The sequence below is a fragment of the Bombus affinis genome, chromosome 11 (assembly GCF_024516045.1).
Source record: "Bombus affinis isolate iyBomAffi1 chromosome 11, iyBomAffi1.2, whole genome shotgun sequence".
NCBI lineage: Eukaryota > Metazoa > Arthropoda > Insecta > Hymenoptera > Apidae > Bombus > Bombus affinis.
The window spans coordinates 7,228,635-7,246,396 of NC_066354.1; the positions used below are offsets into that span (position 1 = coordinate 7,228,635).

The 17,762-nt window shown below is 31.2% G+C and overlaps 3 protein-coding genes across 4 annotated transcripts; 2 read left to right on the forward strand and 1 right to left on the reverse strand.

Moving 5' to 3' along the window:
• Positions 1 to 56: 56 nt before the first annotated feature.
• LOC126921829 (WD repeat and FYVE domain-containing protein 2) lies at positions 57 to 4,487 on the reverse strand. The gene is made up of 7 exons (XM_050733727.1): positions 3,860 to 4,487; positions 3,595 to 3,736; positions 3,314 to 3,519; positions 2,964 to 3,203; positions 2,739 to 2,877; positions 2,407 to 2,606; positions 57 to 2,320 (listed from the first exon to the last, which is right to left on the reverse strand). The coding sequence occupies exons 1-7, from the start codon at positions 4,018 to 4,020 to the stop codon at positions 2,182 to 2,184; spliced, it is 1,227 nt and encodes a 408-aa protein (XP_050589684.1). The 5' UTR covers positions 4,021 to 4,487; the 3' UTR covers positions 57 to 2,181.
• A 6,678-nt stretch (positions 4,488 to 11,165) lies between these two features.
• Positions 11,166 to 13,483, forward strand: LOC126921929 (AKT-interacting protein-like). Its single transcript, XM_050734005.1, has 7 exons — positions 11,166 to 11,524; positions 11,620 to 11,801; positions 11,885 to 11,949; positions 12,200 to 12,300; positions 12,404 to 12,591; positions 12,681 to 12,849; positions 13,126 to 13,483. The coding sequence occupies exons 1-7, from the start codon at positions 11,510 to 11,512 to the stop codon at positions 13,207 to 13,209; spliced, it is 804 nt and encodes a 267-aa protein (XP_050589962.1). The 5' UTR covers positions 11,166 to 11,509; the 3' UTR covers positions 13,210 to 13,483.
• Positions 13,484 to 13,642: 159 nt separating this feature from the next.
• Positions 13,643 to 16,658, forward strand: LOC126921934 (cdc42 homolog). 2 transcript variants are annotated; one of them, XM_050734019.1, is made up of 5 exons: positions 13,643 to 13,920; positions 14,348 to 14,554; positions 14,621 to 14,730; positions 14,833 to 15,030; positions 15,115 to 16,658. In XM_050734019.1, exons 2-5 carry the CDS (start codon positions 14,377 to 14,379, stop codon positions 15,202 to 15,204), a joined length of 576 nt encoding a protein of 191 aa, XP_050589976.1. In that variant the 5' UTR covers positions 13,643 to 13,920; positions 14,348 to 14,376; the 3' UTR covers positions 15,205 to 16,658. The 2 variants fall into 2 exon arrangements, with proteins under 2 accessions (XP_050589976.1, XP_050589975.1); XM_050734018.1 differs by having other exon boundaries at positions 13,652 to 13,924.
• The last annotated feature ends 1,104 nt before the right edge of the window (positions 16,659 to 17,762 follow it).

Sequence of the window (17,762 nt, forward strand, 5' to 3'; positions counted from 1 at the left end):
CGATTGATTCATCGGTTCGAATAATACGTTAGATACATGACATAAGGACAAACGAATCGTTTACATTGAAAATATATTTTCATTTCATATGAATTTCACATGAATGATATACATACATAAAATGTAATTTCTGTAACTTTTAACATATACATTAATATGCAAAGTACTGAAAACTTCTGCAACAATAACAACATCGACAATGTTATACTCGTTGCAAATTAACAGTTTCATAAAATCGTTCCTATATATAAACACGATCTTTTTTACGTAACGAGAACGGCACTTTCTCTCCAACGATATATTTTTCACGAGTACTGCAATCAATTCTGTACGAAAACTATAACAATGTACCACGTTGCGTTGTTATTGATGTTGTTTATCTTAACAGTAACGACACATTCATTGCTAAGTAACAATTTTGATATCGATCGCTCATACGTCACGTAGACGATCGATGTCTTCCAATGGACGACAATGCATTACGAATACAGCAAATTATTTTCTAAGATTAAAAAGCTATTATCACTCGATGTAACGAAGCAATGGTAGATCCTATAATATACATTTGGAGTATTGCTTCTTGACAAATATACATATACATGTATGATCAACACTTCGCGCGTGGACATTGTAATAGTATTAATTATATAGCAAAGTATATTTCACGCGTAGCATATAGAAACTGATTCGAAAATATATGTCTAATTCTGTATAAAACAATAATATTAAATAATTTCCTGTATGAATCCATACATGATAAAAATATACGACATAATAGTAGATCAAAGGAAAAGGCGTATTTAATGCCATACGTTTGCCCAAATTGTATTCGTATGAGTACACTGCTTGATTTTTAACGTACTTCTACAATAAATATAATTTTTCCTTCCTCAAATGCTTTTATCACTTATTACAATAGAGAAATCAATATTATGCTAATCTGATAATGGAAATTGCATCCAGGTACAAGGTATGCATCCTATTATTAAATGGAATGATTGAATAATTACAAACACAAATTTCATTAAACAAATTAAATAGTCTATAAAGAGAAGACTTGTTTCCCATTTTAATTATACATACTTGTTTGCAGAATTCGTAACATACCTATAACTTTGATCATATATTGTTTAATCAAATTTTTATTTTTCATCATTTCTGTAATAGTATGCATAAATCTAATTAATAGTATTAGTAGTAGTATTATCATTATTATATAATTAGTATATTTGCATAACCTGTACCTAGTTTAAGTGTTTGGAGAATCATAATGAATGTCTAGAGACAAATCAGGTTTCGGGATAAAGCACCTCGTATAATTGCTTGTAAGAAACTATAATATAAATAATTAGGAATGCAACAAAAGAAAAAAAGAAACGACTAGGAACAACATTGACAGTCATCGACAATGTTTTAACGAATTACTATTGTTTAAATGAATACGCAGTTTAGAGTAATTCCTCAAAATTGTCAATCTGTATATTAGATTATTAATATAATTTCACACTATACATACTAATGAAAAATTTGATATAGACCAAGAAGTGTTAAAAATTTTCGAGTATATATGGATCAGATGGAAATGTAATTCAGCTTAATTTTGTACTTCAAAATGTAAAATTTCTTACAACTTCACCTGATATAATGTATTTTTGAATAATCATACTTTGTTCATTTAAAATAAAAATTATTTATTTATAGTTACTGCATTAAACGTGTAATGAAACAGTAACATTACTTTTTGTAATGAATTTGACTAAAAATCCAAATCTATTGATTAGTGCTTTGGTCGTTTGTAGATATGATTGCACTAAATAAGATTAAAAAATATACTATTTTCTACCATTTGCTGAATAAGTTATGGAGTTACTTTTTCTCTGTTGGAAGAGTACTTGCAAGTATATATATATATATATTTTTTTTTTTCGCAGTTATATAGATATCCTATTTTGGTGTTGCAGAATATTTCACGAATCCAGGATTTTCTTATGCAAGAAGCAAATTGTAATATGTAGAAACGTAATTGTCTTTATCATCAAATAAACGGATTTTAAAATGATTTCATAATCGTAAAAATAGGCTCTGGATATTATACTTTTACATTGAAATAAGACAGTAGTTTTCTGTTATGCCTTACGATTTGATTAATTTTGTTATTTGTAGATAAATATAGTTGGAAGTTCACTGAAGAAGTGCAGAAATATCCCAAATCTTAATAAGACGATCTTGACCGATAGTTAATAATCGTCGCCTAGGAGCATCAAGATCCATTCCAACGACATTATGCTTTGCGTCATGGAACGATGCTAGAGATGTTTGGCTATGTAACAGATGCATAATATCATTTAAACATCCACCTTGTTTGTCAATCTTAGTGATAAATCTAATCTCATTGTCCCTACTTACTTCGCAGCTTTAAGTTGAATATGACACTGATCGCACACTCTAACTTCAAATTCAAAACCCATTGCTGGTATTGGTATTCGTTGAGATGTACATCGTGCGCATAATGCACGACCGCAATGACGGCAATGATGCTGTCTTAGACCTAATTGTCGTTGATCCATCATAGCTTTAATATTCCAAAAGAATGGTCTTCCACAAGCCTATATTTATCATAATATTTATATATATAATAAAATGTTGTTTAATGTAGGATCATAATTAGCATAAAAAACCGAACTGGTTATAGCCTTAAATTTCAGAATCAAGTTAATTATAATTTTACAATTACATACTTGGCACGTATCGGATTCTATCCAGGCTGCAGTTTCTTTTCTATTTGCAGCCATATCCCAGCATACTATTACACCATCTTCCCCTCCGGACAACAACACACGCTCTGCGCTTGCATAACACAGTGCCGTTACTTTGTTGCTGTAAAATATGTTTAATTGTGATTACAAAAAATGTAAACTGGAAACTAATTTGGAAAGAATTTCTTAGTAGGCTGAATAACTTACTGATGTCCTTGGAGTTCATAGGCTGTACCTTGCCGACCTCCAATATCCCATACTATGATACTTTGATCAAAACTTCCAGAAAACAGAAGCTGCTTTTCAAAATCCCATGCTAATGTATGAATGCTTCCTGTATGTGCCTTTAAAGTAGTGATTAGTGTAACACCATTAGTATCTAACTTCAACATTGCTATTTGTCCAGAATAATCACCAACAAAGGCATGTTTTGATTGCGCGTCAAATCTGAATAAGTTAAGGAGATGTGTGTAGTTTTAAAGAAAACTTCTTTCAATGTAATATACATATCTAATAATTAAGAAATCCGTTAGAAATTATTTCTCACAAAAGGATACTGCAGAGCTGTATACCATGCATCAGTTTGATATGATCCTAATTTTTGTCCTGTTTCTGAACAATGTAATTGAAACATCTTATCTCGACCTATACTTAAAACCCATTCGCAATTTGATGCAAATATAACACCTGTAACTCTTGCTTGATGTGCAGCATATTCACGCATGGCAGTCATTTGATTATAATCTTGCTCCAAAATGAATTCCTGAAAATAACGAAAGTGCATTGAAATAAAGAAAGAAATTGATAATTTTTCATAGAAAATTCTTTTAATACATACATTTATAGTTCCATTCTCCAAACCAACAAATAATTGTCTAGTTTGTACACAATAATGCATTGATGTTGCACCAGCAGCCATATATTGACAGACACTTGGCCAATATTGGCCAGAATCTCGTTTCAACCAAACTCTAACAGTCCTGTAAAAGACATTTCCTTAAGAACATGAATAGCTGAAGAAGACAAATTTTCGACTAATTATTGTAACAAACAATCAAGAAATTCAATTTTAATATTATAACTCGAATATAATACTCATCTACCTGTCATCGCAAACACTAATTACACCATCTTCCCGCGGTATAATGATAGCCGCATTAACATCGTCATTACATCCTTCTAATTTCGATAAAAGTATAGGTTTTCGGCTTGTGCTGAATTTATCATGATTTACTCCCGGTGCGGGCTTTATCTCTGCTGCCATTTCAATCTTTAAAACGTAATATTTGAAGCAGACTTGTCATTTGACAGTTGTCAGACTTCAATGATAATCAGAGTTTATATGCGTTATGAAGACGGAAAGTCGGATTTTTTAACAGATTGTGGAGAACCTATCGGCGCTATTCGTGTTATTCCTCGTGAATTTTTCTTTCCTTCCTTTTCGAGTTCCTCTTTATCGACTGTTACAACTTTCGTGGAAGTTTCTATTTGCGTGCATTATGTAATAGAAATGTATGCACACACGATTTATGTTAAGAATGTAAACAAAAAATGATGACCAATTGATCTCTCTAACAGGACTATTATCTATAGCAGAGCTTGTTACCAACTTCCTTGCAGACACAGCAAATCAATTATTTTTCGGATTACTTTCTTTTTATTAAATAATTATGTTGCGAGACGAAAATTTTCCAATGTTTTTACAAAAATAATTTTCGAATAATTCTTTGAATAACCAGTGCTTGATTACTTAAAGTTCTTATTGATATTTATCGGCTTCTATTGTTGGTAAACGTTATTTCTTAGACAAGATGCAGCCATAGACGAAGTAAATATAGTATGGACGTGACATGCAATGCTTTTTCATGCCCCATGTTTTGGTGGACGATTGAATCCATTACCATTTTTGTATCACATGCAACTGTATCAATTAATATATAGTATAGAATTGGCACAAATAAGTACTTACTGGTTTGACTAATTGTTAAAACCATCGTTGCAGAAAATAATCTTAGCATGTGTTACAAAATAAAGATTTTATAATTTACACATCAATTAATTACGACGTAAACAATGATAATAAATTATTTTCAATTAAAGAAATTTCTTTTTTATTATAGATATATATCAATTCTCAAAGACTATTTTAAATTGCTAATTATTAATCATTTTTAAGAATGACATTTATTTTTAATAAAGGCATTCATAAAACTGTTTCATTCTCTCTCATTTATTGAAATATTTGAATTATTCAAATATATTTATTAATAATAGTATGAATAATTAAATAATATACCGTTATAGCATTTTCACATATAAAAACTTTTCATCAAGAACATAATTTTATTACTGTTAATGGACATTGCCTTAAAAATATATTTCCTATTCATTAATTTCATTAATTTGACTGAATTGAATAGCGCGCGCTTGTACATAGAGAAATCGGGTGCTTCTATTGACGCAGAATATTGCAAAATCAAATCAGGCGTCTCTATTGGTGAAAAATATTGTAAAGTCAAATCGAGCATTTCTATTGGCTAAGAATGTTGCATCGCTCGTAATTTGTGGAGAACGTTTGGCGCGGGGTGGGATTCTCTGTTGAAATCTGTGGAGCGAGAATTCGTCGCATTAGCACGTAATTATTAGTACTTTTATTCCAATTTTATCATTATTTCTGCACTTCTATCTGCTTCATTTAAATAGTACGTTCTTATTTAATCACTTATTAATCATCATTTGAGTAAGATTAAATAGTTTTCCAAAACTTTTTCTGTACTTTTCTTGTTGACTGCATATCTGACGGTTAGCGTTATCGATATCTCATATTATCGACCTTTGAAATAGAATTTGGACTCTATTATTGGTTTATTTTATTATAATTTGTTCTGACATTGTAAATTATTGGTTTTGTCATACGTTTATTTGAAATTGTTGATTTCCTTCTGTACAGATTATCGGTACGTGATCGAAAGAATGGGGATTTACGGAATAATGGACGCCATAGGTGATTAATACAATTCGTTGATTTTTCATGCAGATTTGGTAATGATTGAGCTATTATATCAAAGCAAATACATGTATATGTTTATTTTCCCTTTTTGTTGGATCAATGGTAATTAATATTTGCTACATAATTGTTACACAGCTTACGATCGATATGTAATAACATTATTTTATAAATAGTCGCATAATCTTTTGAAAATGTTAAAATGAAAGAAAAAGAGGTTATAGAAATCATTTTTAAAAAATATTTCGGTTATATAGATCGACATCAATAATTGCATATATTATTAAGTAATTAATGTTTTCATGTCAATATGTAGCAAATTATACGAATTATTTAATTGTTATTAGAAGATGATTTATCACGAATAAAACTTGTTGAGACACGAGCAGGATTATATGTATATACGCTATAATCACTTCAGGCATATTTAGTTAAAAAAGTCTAATTTATTAGAAGCATTGTCGAATCTTCATAAAGTGCAACGTAATATATTAGTAAAAATCATATTTCAAACTCCGATGGCGAACATTTACAATTGAATTCTTCTTGTAGAGCTGATTTTATATTTTATATTTGGAAATATGTTAGAAAATATCTTACAATACATAAACAGTGTTTGAAATACTACATGTATATATAAGCTTCTAGAAGCAGCGATATCTCCAAAACAAACTCTCACCCCCCCTCCCACCTCTGTATCTCCTGCTAATACAATCTGTTTTCAGAGAATGTTTGCGTTCGCGCGCAATGCGGTCGGTAGAGTCAGTGTTTGCTGCGTAATAACATTTGTATTTTTTTAGAGCAGAATAGCTCTTAATAATTACAAATTTAATTATTATAGTTGTACGCGAAATTAGAGTCAGTGTATTCGCCGATTGTTAACTACGGACGCGTTAATAGCCCTTTTTTTCTCTTTCTTTATACATCATTTTAAACATTCGCTATCGGTAATAGAGTCGCAGGTTTCGCAAGAGGATACAGCTTCTCCTGGGACTTGAGAATGCAAGTATGCTAAATTATTTTATTATTCGTATTTTAAATGAACTATTATCAATTTTTATTGACATAATATTTTTATATTTTTACAATTTACACAATGTTAAAATCGTAATATTGAAATACATAATAAAAATGTTTATTATGTTTCAAAAATGATTAAATTTTCGTCATTTTTAGTTTAAAAATTGTAATTTTGGCGTTTGAATTTTTATAATAATTAGATTTTAACAGAATTTCGATTTCTATTGTTATTAAAATTTCAAGTTTGAATAGAGTTTTATTTTTCATTGGCTTTTTAAATAATGAATAGTATATTTTTAAGAATAAATTACAATATTTTACTTGTTTTTTCTCAGGTACTTCACAACTTCCAGCTTTTCTTGTGTTTTTGGAAGGATGCAGTGGTGCTTGAAAACTAAGCATGTAGGAGTCTGTGCATATCGTATTCCAATTAATTTTATTCTTTGTATTTTGCTTTAATTATTATTGATTAAAAATTAAGGTCTAACCTTAAACTTTAATATCAAAATTCCACTTGTTGTAATAATTAGAGTTTACTAGCAATTTAACTTTTTTATTATCATTAGTTTATTATCAAAGTTTTCATAAACTGTTTCATATAATAGTTCATACTTTACTTAAAGGTTTATCATTCCTTCCTCTTCTTCGTGTTTGCTGAAAAGGACCTAGTGGTGCTTCAAAAGCCAAGAATGTAAGTAATTTTGTAATCTGTACTTAATTTTATTCCTTATTATCTAAATTTGTCATTCTTGAATTGAATATTGGCATTATAATTTTAATAGAGATCAATATTTTACTATTTCAAATTTTTCAAATAATTAACATTTTCCTTAAGTACAAATTATAATATCCTATGTTTCGTTACAGTTTTCTTCTATGGCATTATATGGCCCCTCCTTGATGATGATCTACACCATGACTTTCCCTGGTGTGCCACAGCATCGATGACCACATCCTTCACATCATATCGTAAGTCGCATGTATTTTTGTTCCTCCGGTCACTCAATCATGTCGTAGGACGAAAGGTCCAAATCGACACGGGTGATTGGTTGTAATTTACGTAGAATTTTTTGCGAGTACAGTGACCGCGGATATTTATTATATGCGTGAGTAGTAACATTTCTTCTGTGTATTATTTATTAGTTCAGGATAGGTCTTCTTGCACATCGCGTTTTTTTTATATCAGTTACATGATACTGACGAATTTTATATTAATAATATCGATAATGATACTAACTGATACAAATACGATATATTAACAATTCATTTGAATTTTGTGATTGAAGATATGTTCACTATAATTACTTTTGAAGTTGGAATGTGTAATTAAATATATCGTAGTACTGAAGTTGGATACCCTCCGACTTCGTTGCGTTAAAAATTGCTATTATTGCATATCTAATGATAATGATAATAATAAGTCGCTTTTATTTCACCTCCTGTTTTCTGATGACATTATTCCAAAGGATTTAATTGCTCGCCTTTCATTTTCGAGTTTGGGTATTGATTTAAAATATAAATATAGAGATATTAAAGCTCAATCCTGCCGTTAAAAATGTATTGAATTTTATGTGCAAGAAGAAATTTCGCGACAGGCAAATTTTGGAATCAAAGCAACAAATTTTGAACACTGTTTTCATACTTTCGAATATGTGCTTTGACGAAGGGATTGCCTGAGGCTGTTTGTATTAATATTTAACTTTGAGTCAAGTATTAAATAAATTTCTTATTCAGTGTCAGTTTGTCTTTTTGTAATGTAATTTCAATAATTCATAGTGTCAATTATTTGAACGAATCATTATATTGCATTGATGCTATTTGTACTGTTTACTATAAATAAGTTCAATATTGACATTTTGGTAATTTATTAAATTAATAAAGTAGAGCATAGAGTGTTAATAATTGAGATAAAATACGAAAATGCAAAATGAAAAAAGGTCAGCCCGCTAAAGACGAAATAGATGCACTAATACCTTTTTTTAAATTAGGATTTTTAGGTTTTACCCTTTCCGTGTTTATTGCCAGGACCTCACTCACGTGCCCAGGTGCTACTTGGGTGAAAGAAAGGCAATGGGTACGATGATCATTGATTTTATAATAATTTGTAAGCGACTGACGATGCGTTAGTGTATCGTGCACGACGCACTTTCCACATAGTGTGTGTGGTTAGGCTGTGGAATTGCGTCGTTATAAAACATATATTCACACAAATATCATTTCAATTACAATCTGTAAAAACAAAGATTCGTTATTAAATACGGCGAATCACAGGTGTTAGTATTATTAATTTTCTTGTTAAATTATAATATATGGTACCAAATTTCGTACCATCTATAATTTCTTTGAGAAATAGATACATTCTTTGAATTATGAATATTTTTAATTAAAACTGAGATTTACTTTTATTGCGTTGTACGCAATGGTCGCTAGCCTTCGTCAGTCGATTTCAGGAAAATGGTACGTAATATTAGAGTGTGCATGTTGTGTGCCAAACTCGGGTGTCGGAGGCGTCCCGGGACGTTCTCTCTAGTGTAGGTCCTTGCGCCCGAGTGTTATGTGTGAGAATCGTGGAGTGAGTGTGTTGGGGTGCCTGTTTTGCCATTTTTAAATATAGGGCTAGGTAGGTCAGGTAGCATACTTTCTGGCGTGCCTGTTAAATATAAGTAGGTAGGGCCGGGCAGGTTGGCACAGTCTCTGGTCGGGTAGGCGCGTTTTCGCGTGTCCAACCTGTTTCAGGAAATTTCATTCGAAAAATCGACGGTGAAGCTGGCACGAATGGAACATGCCATCGTCTTTGGTTTTGCCCATCGATTTTTTGAATTTCGCGGTCGTGATCGCGATTGGGTTTCGACACGAACGTTAATATTACTCGAGCATGCACATGCGAACGGACAGCGATCTCTATATGATCGTTGTTCATCCATGTGTGTTTGGATCAGCTTTCGCGATTTATGTTTTTATTTCACCTTTGTACGTTATTTTTTGGTTTGCGATTTAGAAAGTCTCGAGCTTAGATGTAAGTTTCAGCGGGCATCGCGCCCGAAGAAAGAAAAGGCTACGAGCCGAAGAGGCCCGGCAAATTGTCATGCAAGAGGGCAACTACTAATGGCTTTTCATCTTCTGGATCATCCAGAGGATGGAAAGTCATTCTCGTTACTACTTTGTCACTGTACTCGCTTTTAGTATTTGTAGTAGTATTAGTTGTGATTTGTTTGTTTGCCGACGTACATGTCGGCCCATCGTCATATTGGGCTAATCGCGGTTTTTCAATTAGAGTTGCGAGTGATTAATTACGGTTTGAATTACGGTAGCGAATCTAAATTTCGCGTTAACAATTAGAGTTGCGAGAAAGTATACACTTCGGTTTGAATTAGTGTTGCGATGAAAAGACGATCTCGTTTGCCTTACTGTTGTGAAGTATAAGATGTCGCGATTGTACTCAGTATTTTCTATTGTTAATAATTATTAGAATTTATTAAAGAGTAAAATTTGAATTTGTTGCGGTTTATTTTATCTTAAGTTGAGTTAAAATGACGTTAATTTTAAATTAATTTCGTAGTGCTGCGATTTGTGATCATCGCGCATAGTTAAAATAATTAGTTATTGAAATTCTCTACAGATAACTAGGGGAAATACTATTCTGAATCCATGATTCCTTTTGAAATACTTTTTTTGAAACTCTGGTCTTTGATCTTTTCGCTACACGTGATTGTGCTCTCAATTGTTCGTTATAGAGTCTCTTTCTCTTTTTCTTTTTTATCTCTATCTTCTTTACACCTACTCTGGATCCATAACTGGGATTAATCAATCAAATGTGTAGGTGTAAAAGAAAAAGTATAGATGTATTTAGTATATTAAAATAATAATACAATTATTATTATACACGTATATATATACACAAGCCAAGTTACTACATGTTCTTTGAACTGAACACACTCTGAGATCAAGCTCTGTCCCCTAGTTCACTATCCCTTTTTTGGTCAACATATGTCTTATATTATGTTAGTTAGTTCGGATTCCAACAAATGCATGTCTATTTCAACCAAGGAATCTCGCTGCAGTAGCTCTGATTAAGATGACAGAGGCTCTTTTGAGAATATAAAGTCGAATTTACACTGTTCCTTTAAAGTGAAATATTGTAGATTCAGCTTGACAAATGAAGATCTTTCTATAGCTATATACATGTGTATTGAATCATTGAGTACTGTAGCTGTATACTTATGTATGCATTGACTTTATTGCCTTCGATGATCTCGATTATTCAGTTGAATATTAATTCCTATGTTGGCCGCAATAAATCGCAGAGGGCGTAAAAAACACTGATTTTTTCCAGGTCGGTATTTCAGAACCTGAGATACGAAGACCTATGTAATGTCAGATCTATCCTGTCCTTAATTAATGATACAGTATAGACCTAATATTCTGTAGAACTGATAAGAAGATATTTATTCTTATTTTAGATTAGATAATAAAAAATAAAATAAAGAGCATTAGTTGATATATTAGTTAATCATGTAAGATCTATGTCTTCCTTCGTTTATGGTTGTTCACATATAGCGTGAGATGGAATATTTAGGAGAAGATGATGGTAATCGGAAATACAACAGAATAGCCAGTTATCTGATAAAATTTGTGAAATAATGGAACATATTTTTATTATTTAAAATCTTAAACGTTGATTATATTTGAGACATAATTCTACTCTTTTTCTCTTAATTACATCAGTATGTCAGGAACAAAGGTAATAAACAAAATAAGAGTAATTAAATGTTTCCTTCTAATCTGGAAGATAAATAGAAACATTTGAAAATAATAACTAATTTTATATGATATTAGGATGATGGTAATAAGAACGATAACCTAAAAAGACAAGGTTCATTCAGGAAATTATTACCTTTGAATACAAATGGAGATTCTCAATTGAGCATGTCTGTGAAAATGATTGATAGGCCAACTGTGTCACAAACTAACAAAGAATATATCATATATTTACAAGAATACAATATTTTATCAGAATAGTAAGTTAATTTTGCAAATCAATGTATAAATGTCTGCAGTGAATGAAAATCTCTTAGTTCTTTTGTTATTACTTTTTAAACAGTAATATGCTATGTGCGCAAGATCTGAAGGGTATTTATGTCATACCATCTGCCCAAAATTCCTTGTGTAAGTAGTATGAGCAAACAAATATTATTTTCTTTTTTTTTCAATGCATCTTATGTATGAGAAAAATTGCATTCAAGTTATTTAAGTCAAATATGAATTGATTCTTAGGTCTTGCTTATCCTGACTTGGTCTTGTATAATGGTTTACATGTAAATATGTGCATGATTTATTGTTTGCCACATTTTCTTGTACACATTTATTAGACATTCCTGGACATTTATCAAACTGTAATAAATACATTTTGTTTTAGTATGGTTTGGAGTACAATTTGTGAGGCAAGGAATATATCAAGGAGGAATCTTCAGATTTAATATTACGCTACCACAAAATTTTCCAGATGGAGGATGTCCTGTAAGACTGTACTTCCTAATACATTAGAATTTAGTTATAAAATTGTCTCCATTTGTTTAATGTTTGTGTACTTAATTGTTATTGTGTACTGAACAAATTGTAGAAAGTCACATTTCAAACTCCAGTTTTTCATCCTTTGATTGATTCTGAATCTGGAGAACTATATACATCATGGGGGTTTCCTGAGTGGAGAAAAAGTAATCGAATTTGGCAATTGGTACAATTTATAACAAAAATTTTCACAAAAGTAGATATTAAAATGAATTCTGTAAATCATGAAGCGTCTAATTTGTAAGTATTTAGGAAAAAATATTTGATCAATGAATGTTGTAGTTGTCAGTTAATATTTAAATTTTACGCATATTATGTTTGTATTACAGATTAGAGAATAATTTCGAAACATTTCGAGATCGCGTAAGAAAATGTGTGAGAGAAAGCTTAAACAAAGTCTATAGTTCACCTATGGTGGATGATCCTCACTATATTACTTTTAGTCCATATGTCGATGAGCTTCATAATTCCATTAAGAGAGAAATCTATGAACCTAAGGTAAAGAAATATATATCTAAATATTTTTTAATTACTAAAATCGTTTTCATTTATACGTGTTACTGCTTGAAACTTCCAAATGTAAACCATGGAGATATTTTTTCCCAGATATTTAGCTATTAATGTAGATTAATATTATATTAAATATTTATTATGTATTTATTGTATTAGATATTAATTTAGATACTAACATATTATTTGAAGCTTAATGAAAATAACTTACAATGTTTTGATCTACTTTTTCATTAATTATGATTATAATGTGATGGAATACAGGAAGAAGAAGAAAATAAAGCAGTTGGATTATCGTGGGTACAACCCGGATCATTACAACCATTCTCTAAACCGGAAGCAAGATAATAAGTAATTATACTGTATACAAAATGTAATAACAAAACTAAAAGCTGCAGTCCTTAGGAGATAAGAGAATTGTAAATTTTTATGTATTTTTATATTAGCAAAAATGAAAATTATTTTTTACTTATGTTCAACATGTATGTATAAAATTGTTATAATAACCGTTTATAATACTCTTATATTTAACTGAAGTAAGAATATACAATTGTTGATTTATTATTAAATGTAGTGCTAATATTTCTTAAAATAAACATTTGGACGGAGCAACAATTTACAATCAGACACTTTTTATGTATTGATCTAGTACCAACTAGTGCTTTGTTATGATAGTGATTCTAGTATTTTTTTTTAATTGTAAATTTTTTAAGTCATATAAGAAACAATATTTAATAATAATTTTATTATTATCAAATATATTATTTGCTTTTATATTGTTATAAACTTTAATATTAGATATTTTTATATTCATGATCATGTGTAACGGGTGCTAGACGTGTGCAACAAGCAGTTGTGAATGAACGATCGTTAAAAGAAATGCATATTTCGTGATAAATATAAAGTGCGGTGGGATATATTGCGCTTGATGGCGTTGAAGTGCTAGATGTTGTATTTATACTTTTTTACGTTTACCAATATATTTCAAGTTGTATAATTGTTCATTGTGATTTAAGATTATGAGTTACGATTTTAACCTTTAATGACAGACGTACAATCGTAGGTAATCGTCTTTACTTTTACGTTCGATAAGTTAACACGATTTTCCTTTTATAAGTTCATGTTATAGGTATTACAAAATGTAAATATAGGAAGTAATAGTTACTATTGTGAAGAGTAATAGGAAGTAATTTAATATAATTTAGTTTTTATATTGGAATTCGGTTATATGTTTGAAGGTTAAGGACAGGCCGACTTTGTGTGTGATTCATCCGAGAGGTTTCATTAAATTCGTATATTTCATATAACGTCAAATATAAACAATTTAGATGAATTTATCAATTACTAATAAAGCGTTAAAGAATTTTAATAGTGATTTGTATTTTGTTTATTGTTATTAAAGTCGAATTGACATATTGTACACAATATTCCCAGAAGTGTCGTGTGATTCGTTTGTTGTATTAATTTTAATATGTATTTAATACAGCTATTTTAGATAATACAAGAAATATCAGCATGCAGACAATAAAATGTGTTGTGGTAGGGGATGGAGCTGTGGGTAAAACTTGCCTTTTGATATCATATACAACCAATAAATTTCCATCCGAATATGTACCTACTGTTTTTGACAACTATGCAGTGACAGTAATGATCGGTGGTGATCCATATACATTGGGATTGTTTGATACTGCTGGTAAATTTCTAATAATATTAAGATTTATTTAGAAATATAGCATATAAATACTATGTTATGTTACAGGCCAGGAGGATTATGATAGACTTAGGCCTCTGAGTTATCCACAAACAGATGTATTTCTTGTTTGTTTTTCAGTAGTGTCACCATCATCATTTGAAAATGTTAAAGAGAAGGTTATGTTTAATCCAATTTATTTATCATTAGGATACTATTGAAATGAAATGTACTATGCAACAAAGAAAAGAAATGTCAATCATATACACATTTTACTTTAGTGGGTACCTGAGATAACGCATCACTGTCCAAGAACTCCGTTTTTGTTGGTTGGTACTCAAATTGATCTGAGAGATGACGTTGCCACTATCGAAAAATTGGCAAAAAATAAGCAAAAACCGATATCAGCAGAGCAAGGAGAAAAACTTGCCAAGGAATTGAAAGCAGTAAAATATGTAGAATGTAGTGCTCTTACGCAAGTAAGTATGCATCTGTTAAATAGGCAGACATATTCACGCTGTTGTAATCTTTTGGTAATAATAAGAGAGTTCTCAATGTTGCAGAAAGGTTTGAAGAATGTATTTGATGAAGCTATTTTAGCTGCATTGGAACCCCCAGAACCAGTAAAGAAGAGGAAGTGTACACTCTTGTAAAAAGAGTAACAGTTTTAAAAGGAGTGTGTATTCAGAAGTGAAACAAAGTTACACGTAATAATAACGAGCGGCAAATTTCATGCGTAGTATAAAGCACTGTTAGAAAATTCGAGGCCGTGCGTATATGGTTCCTTCTCAAAAAAAAAAAATATTAATCTTTTGAAATTAATCAACAGCCGCTAATATTACAACGCGACAATTTCGATCCAATTTTTTCATCAGTATCATATCATAATGTCGGCCACATTCCATGCAACGTGAAATATTGACTAAAAACTTGATTAGTTTCATGGGATTTATCAATTTCATCTAAAAGCAAATATATTTCGTAATATATATTGCACGAATATTTTTTGGTTACTCAAGCTTTACCTTGAAAACTAATTATGTTGTTTAAAATTGCTTTGATATTTTTATTAGAATAATTGGTGCTATTGATTATTATTTTTCGTGTTTTATTCATTTATCGATAAGGCGAGGTATAACGTAGAACAAAGCATTTTCAGGAATATATAGAGAATCAGAAGGATTTTGAAAAAAATAAAACAAAGCATTAGTTTTCAGTATACAGAATGAAATTACACGTTTGTAGTGAGATCTAAGTCAGAGATTTCGCAATGAATGTATAAACGTACAATATATCAAAGCTATGTATGTATATTATTTAGACACCTCTGATCGCATGCGACGAAAGACATGGAAATATTATTTTCCTTTGACATATTCATTTTTGGTACATTTTCGAAATTAGGCAGCTAAATCACGCAAATTGTTTTTGTAGGAGCGCATTTGGTTTGGCAAAACTTTCTACATCTAATTTTGTACATATCAGCGTTACAGATGCACACTGATACGATGTATTAAAACGACGAACAAGAGGTTAGTAATAACAGGCATTTATATTTTATAAGATTTCAATGAATAAATTTGCTAGTAATATTGGCTGCAGTATATCAAACGCGGTATAAAGCTCTTGTAAAAAATAGTTATACATGTATACATATAACTTTTCATGAAAATACATACATGTACGATTGTATGGACGAAGATCATAGCTGGTCGAAAGCATTGAGCTTATTTCCCAGCAAAATTGCGTGTTTACGTATTATTTATTTCAACGAATATTATATTGTTTGATAAATAAAAAATCAATGCCTATTGTTTTTTCTAAAAACTTCTTATACAATACGTGAACTGGATACATGTGAGACAGATTTCTAAAGTATAATGAATTTTTGTGCGATCGAAAAGTTTTTCAAGGAATTCGATCGACCATGATATTATGTGTGGGACGGTGCATGAGTGAGCATTATAAAGAGATCATCGATCGATTTTTACATTCTGTATCCAGTTAAGAGGTGGCATTTATTAGCATTATACGTGTCACGATATGTAGACGCAATTGCATTATAAAATATCTATATAAATATATTTATACTATGCATAACAAATTATTTTCCCGTTTGTTCTGTATTTTTTAAATCGAAAGTATTTTTTTTTTTTCGTTATTCGTTATTTGATATTATTATTCATATGTGATTTCCATTTTAAGAGTAAAGAATCGTTGAGTGCGCTTAGCATTCCGTACTGTTCGAAGCTCGAAATGCTACGTCTAAATGGAAATACTAGACGTCGAAAGACAAGCGGCAGATGGTTATTCGTCGACCTAACGGAGAGAAAATCGTACCGTGGACGTATAGTACTAATATTACTTATCCATCATGGATTATTGGGACTTTTCTCCCTTCGTCCTCGCGTCTTCTTCGAACCGGGTCCTCCCATTTTCTCTCTCTCTCCTTTTATTTCTCCTTCTCTCTCTCTCTCCTTCATCCTCTTTCTGTACCTGTGGCAGGTCTGTCTACCTTTGCCTGGCTCGATTGCATTGCCGTATAACGTAGCGCGTTGCGCCTTGTGGTTACTTCAATTAGGTGGATTCGTGGTTACGTATTGGCGTACTGGAGCAACTTAACCACGTCGGCACAGAAGGTACGCCAGTCACGGACTCATCACGGACGTGCCTCTGAACTCCCTTGACATTATCGCTAATCATTTCAAATCGATTCTCGCATCCATGAGAAAGCGAATTCTGACAGGCGGCATATGCGCGTTTCCCTCCTGAATTTTGTTGGTCGATTAATTGCAACCCAATTGAATCCATGAATAAGATTCGATGATCGGTTGGCCGTATACGTAACTCCAAAACACCTGGAACAAGGTAAACACGTACAAGTTTATGCAATACGAGGCACGCATTGTAAATAAAACAAATTGACCGCACGATGGTAATCATTTTTCGAGCCGCATATTGGCGCAACTCAGTTTTAGGCGTATCTGCTCATCTCTGTCGGTGCCGGAATCGCTTCCTTTCACTCTTTATATCGCTCTGTACCGTTGCATGTTTCGTGTCATCGTTAAGCCGAATAAAACCGCGAGATCTACATATTTCGTAGTCATTGAGAAGATATTTCTCTCTGTTGAGATACCATCGACCTTTTTAATATACCGTTTCGTTCGATATCTTCTTCGATACGGATGAGTGTTAATTCGTCGTATATGCA

Coding starts and splice junctions, on each gene's coding strand:
- LOC126921929 (XM_050734005.1), top strand. Junction 11,802..11,884: donor TACAATATTTTATCAGAATA/GTAAGTTAATTT, acceptor CTTTTTAAACAG/TAATATGCTATGTGCGCAAG. Junction 11,950..12,199: donor ATCTGCCCAAAATTCCTTGT/GTAAGTAGTATG, acceptor ATTTTGTTTTAG/TATGGTTTGGAGTACAATTT.
- LOC126921829 (XM_050733727.1), bottom strand. CDS start 4,020: ATGGCAGCAGAGATAAAGCCCGCACCGGGAGTAAATCATGATAAATTC. Junction 3,204..3,313: donor GCATGGTATACAGCTCTGCA/GTATCCTTTTGT, acceptor TAACTTATTCAG/ATTTGACGCGCAATCAAAAC. Junction 2,321..2,406: donor ATTCAACTTAAAGCTGCGAA/GTAAGTAGGGAC, acceptor TCTGTTACATAG/CCAAACATCTCTAGCATCGT.
- LOC126921934 (XM_050734019.1), top strand. CDS start 14,377: ATGCAGACAATAAAATGTGTTGTGGTAGGGGATGGAGCTGTGGGTAAA. Junction 14,555..14,620: donor GGGATTGTTTGATACTGCTG/GTAAATTTCTAA, acceptor GTTATGTTACAG/GCCAGGAGGATTATGATAGA. Junction 15,031..15,114: donor AATGTAGTGCTCTTACGCAA/GTAAGTATGCAT, acceptor TCAATGTTGCAG/AAAGGTTTGAAGAATGTATT.